The sequence below is a fragment of the Podarcis bocagei genome (assembly GCF_964188305.1).
Source record: "Podarcis bocagei genome assembly, chromosome: 2".
Taxonomy (NCBI): Eukaryota; Metazoa; Chordata; class Lepidosauria; order Squamata; family Lacertidae; genus Podarcis; species Podarcis bocagei.
The window spans coordinates 12,446,251-12,464,877 of NC_138126.1; the positions used below are offsets into that span (position 1 = coordinate 12,446,251).

At 47.4% G+C, this 18,627-nt stretch overlaps 1 protein-coding gene across 2 annotated transcripts; it reads right to left on the bottom strand.

Annotated features, from left to right (window-relative positions):
- Positions 1 to 1,864: 1,864 nt before the first annotated feature.
- On the bottom strand, positions 1,865 to 18,627 carry LOC308580439 (uncharacterized protein). Of its 2 annotated transcripts, XM_081182076.1 has the most exons (8): positions 18,369 to 18,626; positions 15,494 to 16,475; positions 14,628 to 14,742; positions 13,865 to 13,929; positions 10,608 to 10,734; positions 9,654 to 9,752; positions 6,251 to 6,373; positions 1,865 to 5,449 (listed from the first exon to the last, which is right to left on the bottom strand). In XM_081182076.1, exons 2-8 carry the CDS (start codon positions 16,265 to 16,267, stop codon positions 4,353 to 4,355), a joined length of 2,400 nt encoding a protein of 799 aa, XP_081038202.1. In that variant the 5' UTR covers positions 16,268 to 16,475; positions 18,369 to 18,626; the 3' UTR covers positions 1,865 to 4,352. The 2 variants fall into 2 exon arrangements, with proteins under 2 accessions (XP_081038202.1, XP_081038203.1); XM_081182077.1 differs by lacking the exon at positions 6,251 to 6,373 and having other exon boundaries at positions 18,369 to 18,627.

Here is an 18,627-nt window from a genome sequence, read left to right on the forward strand (position 1 = left end):
TCTAGAAGAGCGCTTTTTAAAAAACTACTTAAAACTATACTGTTGAAAAACAATTCAAATCACCATAGCACTGGGCAACAAAAAGGAACCAAACCTCTCCAGGATAAAATAAAACACAACAATAAATTGTGTAGATAGGTGGTGTGAGTGGGTGTCTGTGTGTGGGGTGAAGCTCAAGTACAAAACGTGTGTTCCGTGTTCAAATTAAGGCTTAAAACGGGAGGGCAAAGCTGTGACCACAACCCAGGCAGAAAACTTTGCTCCTGGCATCATCTGCTCACAGAGGAAGAGAAAGGGGAAGACAGGGTTTGTTTCTGAACCCGGCACTGTAGAAACCTCAGAACAAAGGAACATAGGAATCTGCCTTATCCTGATTCACACATTTGTGTCACTTAAAACCAGATCACATGAAAATTGCTGGTGGCCTTGGTGGACTACTTAATGCCTTTTCCATCTGTTGTAGCAACTGTAATGCACTGTGGTAGATGCTGCATGTTAGTTTAATTGCATTTTTTATTTCTTCTTCTATTTCTTCTATTGAATCTTATTTCTCATATTACATTTTATTGGTAATACAATTGAAATTCCATGGCACAAGGAAAGACAAAGTAAGAAACAAAAGAAGAACTAGCTTCAGGAGGATGGAGGAAGGGCTCTAGTATGATGCCAGAGCCCTGGCACTGCATTCTCATTCTCTCTCTATTTCCATTACAAGTTTTCATATTCCGTTCAATTTACTCACATAGTCATAGTCACTGACTTCCCATCCCCCCTTTCATGGTTCTAGATATTAACGCATTACAACTGCATATTCTTATTACTCCATAATTTCCCCTCTCCCTCCGCATTACATCTTCATATACTTTAAACTGCTGAATTTACTCCAACCCTGCTTAACCTGTTTGACATGATTTTTCAGATATTCTGCAAACATTTTTCACTCATCCTTAAATACTTCACCTTCCTGGTCTCTTCTTCTATAATTCATATTTGCTAATTCCACACGTTCCATCAATTTCATTTGCCATTCCTCCTTCGTTGGCGTTGTTCCCTCTGTCCATTTCCGAGCATATATCATTTGGGCTGCTGTGATTGCGTCAAGTAACAAATCATTTTGATCTGTGAGGACATCCTAATATTCCTAATAAGGAGATTTCTGGTCTTTTTATATAAGTCCTTTAAAACACCCCCCTCCATTTCATTATATATCATCTATATTGTTATAGGTCATCTCCCATAAATCCTTTGCTGATTTACATGTCCAAAACATATGATGAAATGTACCCTCCATTTCTTGATACACCAGAAATACAATTAAAATCAATAATTCATACAAACCACCACAGACCACAGTTTGGGAACCCTTGTACTAGAGTTTGGGGTCCGCCTGCAAAAATGGGCCTGTTTAAACAATATGCTCCTAAAGATCAATGGTGCTGTGATTTTCAAGTACTAAACTTGGTGCACATGCATTATGGGCTTGAGACTGGAGGGCAAAGCAGAAGTCAGTCTGGTCAGAAATGTTTCCTCCTGGCATTATCTGTTGGGGGAGAGAGACAGAGAGAAGAGAAAGCAGGGTTTACTCCTGAACTTGGTGCAGAAGGAACCTCAGCAATACAGTCTGAACGGAGGCCAGGATTTGTTATGTGAAATAAGCTTTCTTCCTCAGGTGACAATAAAACGTTCTTGCTAAGCAGGGATGTTTTGCTTGGCGTCTGGGCAGCTGGTGAAAGAACTGAGGATTATTTATTGAGGTTTTAAATAATTTATAATGGCTCCTTTTCCTGATTTTATTCTCTTGTGCTGTATTCCACTTGAAGATGAGTGCCTTTTCCATAATTAAATTCTGGACATTTCCTTGAAGCTCATTTGAGATAATTTATTAAGGAACAAAATGCCATTGCACCAACCGGCTGTTAGAACAAACCAACCCAAAACTAAACATCACACACAAACAAACACAGGGCTGAGCGGAATACATCTTCAATTCATTATGGTGTCACTCACCCAGGCTTTCCCACAGTAGGGCAGGCATGTGTGTGTGTGTGTGTGTGTGTGTGTGAGAGAGAGAGAGAGAGAGAGAGAGAGAGAGAGAGAGAGAGAGATAGGATGGTGTAAGCCAGAGGTCAGCAACCTAAGGCCCATGGGTTCCAGCCCATGAGCTTCCTAGAACCGGCCCACGGCCGTTCCATGGATTGGCGTGGGGATTCCATGCTTTATTCCATGCTTTTCCCACGGCACCATTTTTTTTCTCGCTGCGGGGACTGACTTCTGGGTTGGAAGAGCGCCGGAAATAGCATGTGAGCATGCACACGGGTGTTCCTCCGTCCTGGAAGTGCACCAGAAAAAGCGTGTGTGCACGCGTATGGGAGTGCCTGCACACTCTATTTCCGGTGCACTTCCGGGACAGAGGAACGCCCATGCGTATACGCACACGCTATTTCCAGCGCTTTTCTGATCTGGAAGAGAACCAGAAATAGCTTGAATGTACGCATGAGCACGCTCTGGCCCACTGAGAGGTCTGCTGGGGAGTGGACCAGCCCCGCCTCAAAAAACGTTGCTGACCCCTGGTGTAAGCAGATGTCACCTGATGGAACAGCTTTTAGTTTTTGTAAGAATTGGAATATCTGTTCTCAGTGCTTTTTTTCTTTTAAAAAATATGTATAGGAGTACTCTCATTTTGACTCAAGAAAACCACGATTTTATAGTTCAAATCGGGGGAAATGAATACAGTAAATGGGCAAAAGTACAAAGATTCATAAAATGTTTAGGGGTATGCATACCCCTGCGTCCCCCCAGAGAAAAAGGACTGTGTGTTCTTATCCAGAACCAAATAACAACGCCGATTCAAAGGCAGAATTCAGAAGCACGGTACAGCTAATGAGGAAAAACAATGATATAGTGACAAAAATCAGAACAACACGAATACAACAATCTGGGACAGGCTTCCCCCAACATTGAAAGAGGCAGGCCTAATCTGAGACAGTTACTGGATGCCTTTAAGGGCTTCTCCAGATGTCCTTAAAGGACCTTCATGAGAAAGGACCTTTAGCTACAAAGGCCTTGTCCCTCCCCTGTTTCTGCTTGTCTAAGGAAAAGTTTGGATGAAGGCAGGAGGGAGAGGACCTCAACACCTGCGAATTAGGTGAAAAGGGAGGCATGGGGAATAACCGTTTTAAGCAAGCTGCTAGTGTCTGACCACAATTGTACATTTTCATGCATTGCAGTTGGAACTGTCTGCTTTGTGGCTTTTTGCGGCCCTGGTTTTGACAGCATTTTAAAATGCCGGCTGGTTTGCTTCTGATCCGCAGGGGAGACCCTCTGCCTGATTGATCACGTCCCTCCAACATAATCACCTTCTTTCGATCAACATGGGCTCTTGAAGTTAACCCTAACCACAGCGTGGACTCGTTTCCTTCCGCAAATGTATTGGGGGAGAGGGGAGCGGACACAACCCGCTTTCAGTACTGCTCGCACCTGAAAAAGGGCAAACTGCTTTGCTCCCATTTTGCATAGGCACCCAGAGCTTCCTGCTGAAATCCGGTAACTGTCGGGTGAGGGGTTGTCCTGCGTTGGTTCACCATAATGCAAAATCTTGTGTCCCCAACCCCACACCAAGGTATCTGGTTGGTCACTGTGAAAACAGGATGCTGGACTAGATTTTGTGCAAATAAAAGACAACGGAAGAGGAGATTGTGGGAGAGATACCTGATGTGAGGGAGGGGGATGACAACAGGAGAAATACGTCTATACTTTACACATCCAACCTGCAAATGTCTACGTCCTAAGTGACATTTTACACTTATTTTCAGCTGCTTTTGGTTTTAATGTGAAAAGGAGTTCTGTCCCATGGGGAGGAATCCAAGGCGCCATACAGCTCGAAGGGCCAGAGGGCCCCGAACTCAGCAGGGATAGCTCACTGTGTTTTGAAGTAAATTCACGTTCCCATCTAAGAAATGGAGGAGGGATGTCTATGACGTCCGGAGGCCAAAGTTACTTCACGGCACCACTGAGGAAAAGCTGCCCCTTCTTCCAAGCTGCTTCAGAAACAGCCCTTTTCTGTGCGGATTCTCCAATGTGTAAGAATGTTCTCCCAACCAACCAAGAGGATTCGAATGGCGACTGTCATCACCTCAATGCCTCAATTTCAGGAGTAGACAGCAGGCCTGGTTTGATCCAGCAAGACTCTGTTTCTCTCTTCTGTATTTATCCTTATGTTTGGTAAGCCCCAAATTACAGCAGAAACCTTCTCCAACATCGGTCTCGAATGATTCTGAAACGTGATGCATTTTGCCCAAAACTTATTACACTTTGGGAGCAGGCTTTTGTTTTTTTTCAAAAAGAGGAAACATTCATAAGGTGTGAAGCCCTGCGTGGGTTTTCTGATGATGCATGAGCTTATCTTTCTGGGGGAAGGTTTTTTGGCACTCTGAGCATTCGTGCGGTTTTGATTCCGCATGGGTTCTCTGGTGTCTTACCAGCTTCTCCTTCTGGAAGAAGCTTTTCCCACACTCAGAACACGCGAATGGCTTCTCCCCCGTGTGGATCCGCTGGTGCCGGATCAACTGGGCACTCTGGCAGAAGCTTTTCCCACACTCGGGGCACCCATAAGGCTTCTCTCCTGTGTGCATCCGCAGGTGAATGTCAAGGTATGACTTCCTGCTGAAGTTTTTCCTGCACTGAAGGCACTCGTAAGGCTTCTCTCCCGTGTGCATCCTCTGGTGTCGGATCAGCTGACCTCTCTGGCAGAAACATTTCCCACACTGTAGGCAAGCGTAGGGCTTCTCTCCCGTGTGGATTCTCTGGTGTCGGATCAGCTGCCCGCTCTGGCAGAAGCTCTTCCCGCACTGCGGACACTCGTAAGGCTTCTCGCCCGTGTGGATTCTCTGGTGGGTGACGAGCGAGGACTTGTTGCTGAAGCTCTTCGCACAGTGCAGACACTCGTACGGCTTCTCGCCCGTGTGGATTCTCTGGTGGGTGATAAGATGCGACCGCGTGCTGAAGCTCTTCCCGCACTGCGGGCACTCGTAAGGCCTCTCCCCCAAGTGGATTCTCTGGTGTGCAAGAAGGTTCTCCCTCTGGCAGAAGCTCTTCCCGCACTCAAGGCACTCGTAGGGCCTCTCGGCCGTGTGGATCATCTGGTGCACGATGAGCCCCGATTGGTGCTCAAACGCCTGCCCGCATTTGCGGCACATGTGGCACTCTTCTCCTGCGCGGATCGTGCCGGCGTTATCAGCCACGGCGGTTTCCACCTCCTGAATGGAGATGCCCCACATCTTCACGGCCCGCTGCCACTGCTGCCTGTCGGACTTGTAGCCCTGATCGAAGGCTTCGGACTTCACAGAAACGTCCCTGAGGGAAACCCCCGGGAACCTCCCGTCAGAACTGGCTGACCTAGGGCCTTCTTGATGTGTCCTACCCACCTCACTCTCACTGGCAGTGCCGTCACCTGAAGAGATTAGAGAGACAAGAAAACACAGGCCGAGATATCACTCCATCTGATAGGAGAGGAGGAAAACAGAAGGTACCATGGAGGCAGAACAATGGACTCCATCCTACCACTCCAAAACAAAGGTGGCAAGAGTTTTGAGGTGATAAGATGAAGACCATTGCGTCTGACTGGAATATTTCTTCTCAAACTCTGAAGTTTTGGTTGTGAGTGTTGCTGCTTTTTAAGACAAAACAGCTCCATTTACACACAAGATATTAGGCTCAGGGGAACTGCAAGGTTTAGTGAGGTGTAGACACACAGAGAGAAAACTTTAGAAATAATAATAATTTATTTATACCCCACCCATCTGGCTGAGTTTCCCCAGCCACGCTGGGCGGCTCCCAATTGAGTGTTAAAAACAATACAGCATTAAATATTAAAAACTTCCCTAAACAGGGCTGCCTTCAGATGTCTTTTAAAGATAAGATAGCTACTTATTTCCTTCACATCTGAAGGGAGGGCGTTCCACAGGGCGGGTGCCACAGAAAAGGCCCTTTGTCTGGTTCCCTGTAACTTCGCTTCTCGCAGCGAGGGAACCGCCAGAAGGCCCTCGGCGCTGGATCTCAGTGTCCGGGCTGAACGATGGGGGTGGAGATGCTCCTTCAGGTATACTGGGCCGAGGCCGTTTAGGGCTTTAAAGGTCAGCACCAACACTTTGAATTGTGCTCGGAAACGTACTGGGAGAAAAACAACCCAGAGGAGGCCCTAGCCCAACAAACATCCCCTGAGCTGTGGCACTCCTTCCTTTTGAATACTTACTTTCACAGTACTCGGCTGCCAGGAAAATGTCATCCTGAGATCCCCCTGGGAAAACGTGGGGCGTGTCTTCCAGATGTGGGATCCCTTCTCCCGGAGGAGGTTCTTCTTTGATCTCATTTGCAGCTGTGACGCAGGGAAAGAGAAAGACCAGGAGGGAAATAGGAGTCCCTCTTTCAGAAAAGGGTTCTAGACTGCGCACAACCTATACTGTAGTGGAAACACCAGAAAATATATTGTAACCCTGGTTGGATCTAGAGACATCAAAGAAGCGTTTCGGTTAAACGTATTATAAACTCACACAGGGAAATTGGGTTGGGAAAGTCGGGACTCCACAAAGTCATCTGGTGTCACAGTGTGTATCTGAAGAAGTGTGCATGCACACGAAAGCTCATACCAAGAACTAACTTAGTTGGTCTTTAAGGTGCTACTGGAAGGAATTTTTTATTTTGACTATGGCAGACCAACACGGCTACCTATCTGTAAGTGGTGTCACAGTGTTATACTGCATATACAACACATATAAAAGGCATTTTTCTTTACCAATTCAGCTGAGTCCCCAGTGTTTCCCAAACGTGGATCTCCTGTTGTTTTGGGACTACAACTCCCATCATCCCTAGCTAACAGGTTCCGTGGTCAGGGGTGATGGGAATTGTAGTCCAAAAACAACAGGAGATCCACATTTGGGAAACACTGTTGTAACCTGGGGAGGTGTCAGTGGCCTGGCACAACTGTTTCTGAAGGCAACCCTATTTAGGGAAGTTTTTAACGTCTGGTGTTTTATGATGTTTTTAATATTCTGTTGGGAGACGCCCAGAGTGGCTGAGGAAGCCCAGCCAGATGGGGTATAAATGATAAATTGTGATGTTGATGATGTCCACCATTGTGTGTGGCCTTTCACAGAAGCAGGCCTTCACTGCTCTCCTAAGCCTGGCAGTGGTTAATGCTGAATTGTGTTGAACTATCTGCTTTCCAAGCCTCAATTCCTAATTCATGGGATTGTTCCCTGTACTGCAGGGAGGATCCCAATATCCTGTTTGCCTGCCAGCCCAGATCACGAGATCCTGGTGCCCAGTGCAGGTAATTTAGTAATTGCACCTCATGGATATAAGTCCTAGCATTTGACCTAGAGAGCTGAGCTTTGGCGCAGGCCAGAAGGCTGCCATCAGATTTTCTGCGACCCATTGGCCAGCTTGAGGTCCCTCTGTCTCTTTGCAGCTGAAGTGAGGTGTCGCCATCGGCTTGCTTGGTACGTTGTTACTCTTGCACATGATTTGGCTGCTGATTAATAAATCTTAAGACTTCTTCACCACTTATATCACACATTTATTTCCGAACCCCTGGGGGGGAAAGAACCCGCTTGCCTTTAGCAAGACCTTCAAAGCACATTATTTCCCGCAAAATGTGAGGGGTCAACTGCAGTGCCCACAATTCTTAAAAGGAAATAATGTGCTTCTAATATGCTTCAAAAGGTCCAGCGCCGAGGGCCTTCTGGCGGCTCCCTCACTGCAAGAAGTGAGGTTACAGGGAACCAGGCAGAGGGCCTTCTCAGTGGTGGCACCTGCCCTGTGGGACACCCTCCCATCAGATGTCAAGGAAATAAGCAACTATCTTACTTTTAAAAGGCATCTGAAGGCAGCCCTGTTTAGGAAAGTTTTTAATGTTTAATGCTGTATTGTGGTTTTAATGTTTGGTTGGAAGCCGCCCAGAGTGGCTAGGGAAACCCAGCCAGATGGGTGGAGTATAAATAATAAGTTGTTGTTGTTGTTGTTGTTGTTGTTGTTGTTGTTGTTGTTGTTGTTGTTGTTGTTGTTGTTGTTACCCCTCCAGACACTGCTGAACTGCAACTCCCATCAGCCCCAGCGAGCATGCTGAATGGCTGCGGTTGATGGGAGCTGTAGTTCAGCAACCTCTGAAAAGCCAAAGGTTTCCCTGGTCCAGTCCTCTTGTCAAAGCCATCCAGAGTCGGTGGCCATCAATGCCTCTTGTGGGAACAAATTGTTCCCTTTTGTATTATTATTATTATTCATTATTATCATTATTTATTATTATGCATACACAGCCCAGGGTCAAATGTAAAAACAATGAGTCTTGAGGGGATCATCTTCCTGCACTCTTTAGTACAGTGGTAACTCGGGTTACATACGCTTCAGGTTACATACGCTTCAGGTTACAGACTCCACTAACCCAGAAATATTGCTTCGGGTTAAGAACTTTGCTCCAGGACAAGAACAGAAATTGTGCTCCGGCAGCGCAGCAGCAGCAGGCCCCATTAGCTAAAGTGGTGCTTCAGGTTAAGAACAGTTTCAGGTTAAGAACGGACCTCCGGAACAAATTAAGTATGTAACCTGAGGTACCACTGTATATGCATTTTTTTTGTACACCTTACTTGGTCGGAGAACTCCACTGCAAAATTTGGGGAGGTGCAAATTTAGAAAGATATCTGTGTTTCAGTTTATGTATTGCTTCAGAAAGTACGAGTGAATATAATTTCTCCCTCATCCCTAGCGCTGTCACTGAACTACAGTGGATTCCTCAAAGGCTAGGAACATGGGAAGATACCCTGTGTGGATTAGACCATTTGGCCATCCAGTTCTTACTGCCAACTGTACTGCAATCCAGTGTTGCAAGCAGAGGCCTTTTTCTAGTCCTGCTCTGTGGGATACTTTGTGTGGAGATGGACCTGCGGTACTCTGTATGCTTATCGTCACGGAGCTATGTCTCACTCACAGAACCAAAAGGGTACAGTCACTCCAATCACCTGGGCAGGAGTCCCAGACAACTCCACAGGCTCCATTTGTTGCACTGAAAGATGTGCTTGGGTTGTTTTGGTGATGGCAAATACAGTTCAGAGTGAGAACATCACTTCCAAAATCAGCCAAAACAATTTTTGAACTCTTTGGAATTATCAAATAACTCCTCAAGCTGTTTGGGTGTGCCTTTGAGATATAAATATTATTTCGATTTATATATAGTGCACATGAGAATAAATTTGGACAACCTCACCAGCCCTTAAATGTAAAAGGACCCCTGACCATTAGGTCCAGTCATGCCCGACTCTGGGGTTGCGGCGCTCATCTTGCTTTATTGGCCGAGGGAGCCGGCGTACAGCTTCCGGGTCATGTGGGCAGCATGACTAAGCTGCTTCTGGCGAACCAGAGCAGTGCACAGAAACGCTGTTTACCTTCCCGCCGGAGTGGTACCTATTTATCTACTTGCACTTTGACATGCTTTCAAACTACTAGGTTGGCAGGAGCAGGGACCGAGCAACGGGAGCTCACCCTGTCGCGGGGATTCGAACTGCCGACCTTTTGATCAGCAAGCCCTAGGCTCTGTGGTTTAGACCGCAGAGGGGATTATAGATTTTTAAGGCATGAATGGTCCCATCACACAGGTGAGCAGTTACCTGCAAAACCTCCTTTTCCTGTTTCCTCAGGGTCTTGAGTGAATAAATCTTCCTTTCCTTCCGGCCAGGGAACGGCGTCTGGTTTGGGAATCAAAAGTCCTTTACAGAAGGGAAGAAAACACAGGAAGTTAAGGAGTGATTTCTGTCATCTCAAGTCATCTAAGCTAGAAAAACGTGTCCCTGACCTGCTACTTTTCTATCTACGGGGAAATATTTCCCAGTTTTTTAAAAAGATGAAGGAACACTTAAAAACATGCCACTACAGAGCTGCAATTCCCAGAGTAGCTTAACAATATGTCCCTCTCTACCAGGGAATTCTGGGACTTGTAGCTCTGTGAGGGGATTAATAATTTTATTATTTATATGCAGCTCATCTGACTATATACCAAAACCCTCCAACGGTCTCCTATCTTTCAGTATATGTTGGAGGACAGAGTAGAAAGCTGAGCAGAAGGGGAAATCAAATGAGAGAAAAAAGGGTGCAGCCGGCCAGAATTCCAAACTGAAGTCTACTCTGCTGCAACATTTTATCTCAGGTTCCACTTGTAAGCTAAGAAACGGAAGGGACATACAGTCGTACCTTGGTTTTCAAACAGCTTACTTCTAGAGCGTTTTGGCTCCCAAATGCCGCAAACCTGGAAGTGAGTGTTCCGGTTTGCGAACTATTTTTAGAAGCCGGACGTCCGACGGGGCTTCCGCGGCTTCCAATTGGCTGCAGGAGCTTCCTGCAGCCAATCAAAAGCCGCGCTTTGTTTCCAAACGTTTTGGAAGTCGAACGGACATTCCGGAACGGATTCCGTTCGACTTCCAATGTACGACTGTACTAGAGTCACTTGTATTTTTAAAGAGGAGACTATCCCTCATAAATGGTCATGGTTGACATACATGGAAGACAGAAGCTGCTCTTTCCCTCCCCCTTGCTCCCTTACAGGCTACTTCAGAGGAGATTCTTACCCAATGAGGCCATATTCCCATAATTCTCCAGCGTGACCTCCTTGTACAGAACTCTTTGGTCCGGATCCAGCAAGGCCCATTCTTCCTCTGCAAAGTAAACCGCCACCTCCTCAAAGGCCAACGGTCCCTGAAATGAGGAAAATGTTGCTTCCTCAACGCTTGCTGTCTATATTATTATTTATTGCCTTTATATCCCCCCAGGAGCTCAATCGGATGTAATTGGTTCACACTCCCCCCCAGCTCATCTCCTGTTGTTATCATATAATTATAGAGTTGGAAGGGGATCCCAAGGGTCATCTCGTCCAACCCTCGGCAATAGAGGGGGGGTCATCACCTCAACAACCCTGTAAGGTGGGTTAGGCTAAGAGACAGTGACAGGCCCAAGGTCGCCCAGTGAGGTTCATGGCTGGGATTACCCAGGTTCTAGTCCGACACTCTAATCCAGGGGTCAGCAAACATTTTCAGCCACTTTCCCTCAGTCCTTGTGGGGGGCCAGGCTATACTTTGAAAGGAAAAAAATGAACGAATTCCTATGCCCCACAAATAACCTGGAGATGCATTTTAAATACAGTGGCACCTCGGGTTACAGACGCTTCAGGTTACAGACTCCGCTAACCCAGAAATAGTACCTCAGGTTAAGAACTTCGCTTCAGGATGAGAACAGAAATCGCGCAGCGGCAGTGGGAGGCCCCATTAACTAAAGTGGTACCTCAGGTTAAGAGCAGTTTCAGATTAAGAACGGGCCTCCAGAACGAATTAAGTTCTTAACCAGAGGTACCACTGTAAAAGCACACATTCTACTCGTGTAAAAACACCAGGCAGGCCCCACAAATAACCCAGAGATGCATTTTAAATACAGTGGTGCCCCGCAAGACGAATGCCTCGCAAGACGAAAAACTCGCTAGACGAAAGGGTTTTTCGTTTTTTGAGGTGCTTCGCAAGACGAATTTCCCTATGGGCTTGCTTCGCAAGACGAAACGTCTTGCGAGTTCTTGCGAGTTTGTTTCCTTTTTCTTAAAGCCGCTAAGCCGTTAATAGCCGCTAAGCCGCTAACAGCCGTGCTTCGCAAGACAAAAAAACCGCAAGACGAAGAGACTCGCGGAACTGATTAATTTCGCCTTGCGAGGCACGACTGTAAAAGGGCACATTCTACTCATGTAAAAACACGCTGATTCCTGGACCATCCGTGGGCCGGATTTAGAAGACGATTGGGCTGGATCTGGCCCCTGGGCCTTAGTTTACCTACCCATGCTCTAACTACTATATCACAACTATTTTTCCAGGAAGGATACAAGAATTCTCCTCGTTAGTTTACAAAATAGGTGGGGAACCTGTTTTGACCCAATGGAACAGACCCTTATTAATCTCCACCCCGCTAAATTGGCCAACTTTGACAGGAGGGTGGGGCAACCCATCTGATGTCATTGTGATGTCGGGTGGTTGACAGTTGGGTTGTCCCGCCCGCCCGCCAGTCCAAGACCCTTGGCACGGCTCCTCCCAGGCTCCTGGCAGTCAGCTGGGAACTGCAGTGCCAAGGGACTTTGCCAGTCCTCTGCTGGGGGCTTCCCAGGCGCTGAGCGCAGGGTTGGAAAGAATCAGATCCTGGGGGAACTTGGGACCCGGGCACAACAGCATCCTCCCCTCCTGTGTTTTCCCGGAATTGATATTTAGAAGGATTCCTACAGTGGAGTTGTCAGGATGCTGTCAGTGGCTCCCAGCTGGTTGCCCAGGAAAGTATAAAGACGAGGAAAATTTCTTACCGTCCTTTTTTATTTCAATATTACAGAGAGAGGCTATAGAACCCAGCCTCTGTGATAATGGCATTGTCCTAAGTGAATCTCCACCCCCCGTCTCTCCCACTTCCTTTTTTTTAAATTAAAATTATTTTATTGGTTTTCATATATTACTTTACAATACAGATATACCAAAGCCAACACCATTTCCTCCCCATCCCCCCATACATTTACATTTCTATTTCCTCAATCCATCATATTCTTTTCTCCTTCCTCCCACTTCCCTCTGCCCCCGCTCGATTTCCTCCACATTACACAATTTACAATAATCTTTGCATTCTACAACCCTCTCAAATCATCTACATATTCTTATTATCTTTCCTTACTAATTATTCTTCCATCCAGTACTTCACATTTTAATCTAGGCATATTAGCATATCTCTTTTTTTTTTTTGAGCAACATTTTGCCATATACTCATCAAAACATTTCCACTCCTTTTTTAATTTTTGATTCGACTGATTTCTTATTATAGCAGTTAATTTTGCCAGAATTAAATATTCATGTAGTTTACAAATCCATTCCTCCTTTGTGGGTATAGTTTTTGACTTCCACCTAGAAGTCTCTCCCACTTCCTTGTTTGTCATTCTCATCATCTCCTCCATAGGTGCTGCTATGTGCCTTTCAGCTCGTTGCTCTCCTACTTCTAAGGCTCACCGGGTTCTGGGAGATGGAGGTTCTGGGATGCTTTCTAATGACACCATGTCAGGATAGGGAGGCGGTCTCCACCATTCCTCCTCTGCCCAGTCCCTGACAGGAGGCAGAGCATGGCATCAGAGTTAGTAAGACACTTTGAGATTTGTTTTACTGCAAAGTGATAAATAAATGCAATACAGGGGTACCTCTGGATGCGAACGGGATCCGTTCCGGAGCCCCGTTCACATCCTGAAGCAAACGCAATCCATGTCTGCGCGTGCACGGGTCGCAATTCGCCGCTTCCACTCATGCGCGTGACATCATTTTGAGCGCATGCGCATGCGCGAGCGGCGAAACCCGGAAGTAACGTGCTCTGTTACTTCTGGGTCGCCGTGGAGCGCAACCCAAAAATGCTTAACCTGAAGCTCCTTCAACCCGAGGTATGACTAGAGAGTCGTACCTTGGATCCCGAATGCCTTGGAACTCAGACGTTTTGGCTCCCGAACACTACAAAACCGGAAGTGAGTGTTCCAGTTTGCAAACGTTCTTTGGAACCTGGACATCCAACAGGGCTTCCGTGGCTTCTGATTAGCTGCAGGAGCTTCCTGCAGCCAACCAGAAGCTGCACTTTGGTTTCCAAATGTTTTGGAAGTCAAACGGACTTCTGGACTGGATTCAGTTTCACTTCCAAGGTACGAACCAGAAAAAAGCGTGCGCATCCAACATCCGGCAAATTCTCAACCACATGGCAAACCACCTCAACTACATCTCTATTCCCTCCTCCTTGCCTTCCCTCCCCAACCTCCGCAACTCCCATGTTGAGGCCTCACCTGAGTTGGCTCCGGAGCAGGATAAAGATATGATCCACAGGAAATCAGAGGCCGCGCCCCACTGGCTACAAGGCGGGAAGGGATGGGAGAAGCAAAATGGGAGACAGGCCACCATTACATTCGTTTCATTTATTCAAAACATTTCTCAGGTCTCCACTCTTCTAATTCTACAATTATATTATTCTATTATTGTTTAAGGGACGCGGGTGGTGCTGTGGGTTAAACCACAGAGCATAGGACTTGGCGATCAGATGGTTGGCGGTTTGAATCCCCACGATGGGGTGAACTCCCGTTGTTCGGTCCCTGCTCCTGCCAACCTAGCAGTTCGAAAGCACGTCAAAGTGCAAGTAGATAAATAGGTATCGCTCCGGCGGGAAGGTAAACGGCGTTTCCGTGCGCTGCTCTGGTTCGCCAGAAGCGGCTTAGTCATGCTGGCCACATGACCTGGAAGCCAATAAAGCGAGATGAGCGACGCAACCCCAGAGTCGGCCACAACTGGACCTAATGGTCAGGGGTCCCTTTACCTTTTTATTATTGTAAAACCGCTCTGGGAATTGTGGCTCTGGGAACAGAATAGGGGTCTTCCCAGGATCCTTTGGGGGAAGCCGTGATGGTATGAATCAGCATTAAATGTAGGTTGTTTATGTTTAATGTTATACACATATACCTAGGTCTATGTCCCCTTGAATTCGTGACTGAAGGAAACAAAACCTTTGTAAACAAGCTGCTTTTGTAAAGTCTCATCCATCCCATAACTCCTTACCAAGCAGAATGGCATCTTCATTCTCCTCCTCCTCCTCCTTGCATAAAGGTCCTGGCTGAATACCCAAAGGTGAGAGGAGACCCAGAGCAGTCTCCCTTTTTTCCTCCTCAGGTACCTGGAGCAACAGAGAGGACATAAGAGCATCAGAAGAGTGTTTTGGATCAGACCAGTTGGCCCATCTAGTCCAGCACTCTGTTCTTACTAGATGCCTGTGGGGAAGGACCCCCTTGTTCAGGGCAGAGTGACGGAAGTTAGAAGGAGCACCAAAAGGAAACAGTGCTATTCTAGCCAGGAGTGGGGAAGCCTTTAAGTACCTCTGGATGTTGCTGGACTACAACTCCCATCATCCCAGACCATTGACCATGCTAGCCGCAAAGGCTGATGGGAGTTGGAGTCCAGCAACACCCAGAAGGCACAGGGCTTGCTTTAGAGGAGTGGGGCGGGTTCTGTTGCCGTTGATAATAAATGGGCAGCCAGAAAATGTCATCCGTATTGAGTGAGTAGGGTCCCATTTAATGGGTTTTGATGTTTTGCTTGAATTGTTTAATTTGTCAGTTTGATGGCCTTTTGTATACCGTGGTACCTTGGGTTACCGACGCTTCAGGTTACAGACTCTGCTAACCCAGAAATAGTACCTTGGGTTAAGAACTTTGCTTCAGGATGAGAACAGAAATCGCTCTGCATGGCAGCAGCGGGAGGCCCCATTAGCTAAAGTGAAGCTTCAGGTTAAGAACAGTTTCAGGTTAAGAACAGACCTCCAGAACGAATTAAGTTCTTAACCTGAGGTACCACTGTACTGCTCTGCAAAAAAAAGGTTTTCTAAAAAAAAAATGATAAGTGCCCCTTCAGGTATTCGGTGGCCTCACCTTCCGTTCCCATCCCTGAGGTTCATCCTCTTCCTGGCTCAGCAGGAAGTCCTCTGCCAGGGCCACTGCTTCAGCACTGCTCTCTGCGCCCCCTGCCTTGACCCAGCCCTGCATTTCCTGAGGCAGGACGGCCAAGAACTGCTCCAGGACCAGCATCTCAACCATCTGCTCCTTGGTGTGCTTCTCCGGCTTCAGCCACTGACAGCACAGCTCCCGGAGCCGCCTGCAAATCTCTCGGGGTCCCTCCATCTCCCGGTAGCAGAAATGTCTGAAGCGTTTACGCTGGATTTCGGAGCTAATGTCACCCGGGACAGTTCCCCTTTCCACCTTGGCATCTTCCCTCCCTCCGGCATGCAGGCTCTTTGGGGCTTCCGCGTTGAGATCTGGCGAGATTTGGGTCAACCTCTGCGCTCTAGGACACCGGTCACTTTGGGCTACCTCTCCGATGGAGACCTTATCGCCCCATCGAAGCTGCGGATTATGCCATCCTGCTTGAGGCAGCTGCAGGCCCCTCAAAAAGTCATGCCACTGGATTTCCCAGTGTTGGGCCAAACCTTCCTCGGGTTCCTGTTTAATCTGTAGCAGTGGCGGACCTTTGGAAAAGCCTTGGGCCGTCCCAGCTTGCACAAAATGGCGCCCTTTGTCTCCTTGTTCTTCTCCAATTGAATAATCTGCTGCTTCTGCCTCTTCCAGTTTAATTCCTGCAGGCAACTCGTGAGTGAATAAAGGCTGAAATTGGAAGCCTACAGTTGCCATCCCTGACCCTCCAGACATCGAAGAGGCCTCTTTCTCTTTCGCCTCAACGGAGCTGGATCTACAGATTTGCTTCCGTGCCTCTTAACTAGAGGGAGGCTGCTTTGGCCCTGTAAAACGCAAAATCTTTGGGAAAGGCTGCAGGGCTAGATCTTTAGGGATCTTTAGAGGATAGAGACGGGTCACCCAGAAGGTGGATTCATTTTCAAGCCAGGGGACAGGCTTCTCCCTAAAGAAAAGAAGACATAAGCATATTGGATGAAGAGTTCTGCGGGATCAGACCTGTCTTGTCCACCATCTTGGAAAATGCCACCTCCCTGGCCTGGATGTAACTAGGAAGGCAGGCAGGTTGAGTCAGTCAGAGGTTGGTGGGGCAGTGCCCCATTTGCCCTAGGGCCTCAAGGACCAGCCTCCATTGCTCTTTCTTCGATATACAGCTATTAAAGGCGCAGGACCCCTGCCCTCTTTTTCATCTGACTACCCCTCTTTAGAGGGATGTGGGTGGCACTGTGGGTTAAACCACAGAGCCTAGGACTTGCCAATCAGAAGGTCGGCGGCTCAAATCCCCATAATGGTGTGCGCTCCCGTTGCTCGGTCCCTGCTCCTGCCAACCTAGCAGTTGGAAAGCACCTCAAAGTGCAAGTAGATAAATAGGTACCACTCTGGCGGGAAGGTAAATGGCGTTTCCATGCGCTGCTCTGGTTCACCAGAAGCAGCTTAGTCATGCTGGCCACATGACCTGGAAGCTGTATGCCGGCTCCCTTGGCCAGTAAAGTGAGATGAGCGCCGCAACCCCAGTCGGCCATGACTGGACCTAATGGTCCGGGGTCCCTTTACCTTTACCCCTCTTTAGACAGACTTACCTTCCATCAGGAGGCATCTCCCCCCACCCTTTCTTTCATTTCAGGGAATCCCTGAAAGCAAAATTGTGCAGAATTCCCTACAAGCTGCATTTGATGTTAAAATGTGAACCCGCCCTCCTCCTGGTTGCTTTAGTTAGAAGAGGCAGATGGCTAAATAAGCACGTGTGGCTTATTCCATTGTGTACACATTATAGAAGACTCTTATTTTGCTCCTGCTGAAAGGATCCAAAACCTGGGATAGCTCAGTCGGTAGAGCATGAGACCCTTAATCTCAGGGTTGTGGGTTCGAGCCCCATGTTGTGCAAAAAATTATACTCCTGCATTGCAAGGGGTTGGACAAGACAACACTTGAAGTCCCTTCTAACTTTATAATTCAGCAACCCTTACAACCATCCCTGACAACACCCCCACAAAATTGCTGCCAGATTTGTAGAAACACCATTAGGTCGCCACCTTCCTTCCCTCTGTCATGCTTTTGTGCAGCATGAGAGACACAGAAATTAAGCAAAGGGACATTTTCCCCTGACACCCTCCCCTAAATTTTGCCTCCTAATGTGCATGAATATTATTGCTGCCACCTTTCCACCCCGTCTCACTCCTGTACCTATTACAGCTGCCAGAGACACCGAAAATAAACAAGGGGGACATTTGTTTCCTGACACCCCTTCCCCCAATTTTCCCACCGGAACTGCAGAATCAACATTACGTTGCCACCTTTCTTCATTGACCATGCTCCTGTGTTCATTACAGCAGCCAGAGGAACGGAAAATAAACATTTCCTCCTGACATTCACACTCCGCACAGTTGCCACCTGTGTTGTGGGAACAACACTGAGTTGCCACATTTCCTCCCTGTGCCAAGCTCCTGTGCTTTTCCCCCCAGCAGCCTGAGACAACAAGAAATAAACAAGAGAATCTCCCCTGTCTTTGTGGTCGTGGTTTGCCTGCTTTTTTGACAAAAACGACAAAAGCAAACCGTAATAATAAATCTTTGCACCCCAGTGGAGTTTCTTCCACTCATTCTGTTTATTTCAGACGCAACTCCCCAAATGTGAGCAATAGATGCAAACAATAATATTAATAATGACTACATCCTTGCAACCTCATGCAAGGACCGGGGTGAGAGAGCATCATCCCTGCTCCTTACAGGCCCCTGTTCAGATGCCTTTTCTCCCTCTTTTTACTCCTCCATCCCTTGCAGATAAAATATTCCCTTTGTCCAAAAACAGCCACCCGCCTCCCCCCCTTCTTTCAACTCACCCCTCCAGCACGCCCTGCAAGCAGCACCTCTGCCCCTTCCCAAAGATCTCTCTGTATGTGTCTCTGAGCCAAGGAGGCCTCTGCAACCCCAGAAGGGAGGGAGAGAAGGAGGCAGAATAAGAAGAATAGCAATAACAACAACAGGAAGGTCCTTTTGGCATCGCTCCTTCTCGGCAGCCTTTCTAGGAAGCTGGGCTCCATCTTCTCCTTTTTCTTAACCCTTTCCAAAGGCAGAGTATATATGCAAAGGTGTGTATAG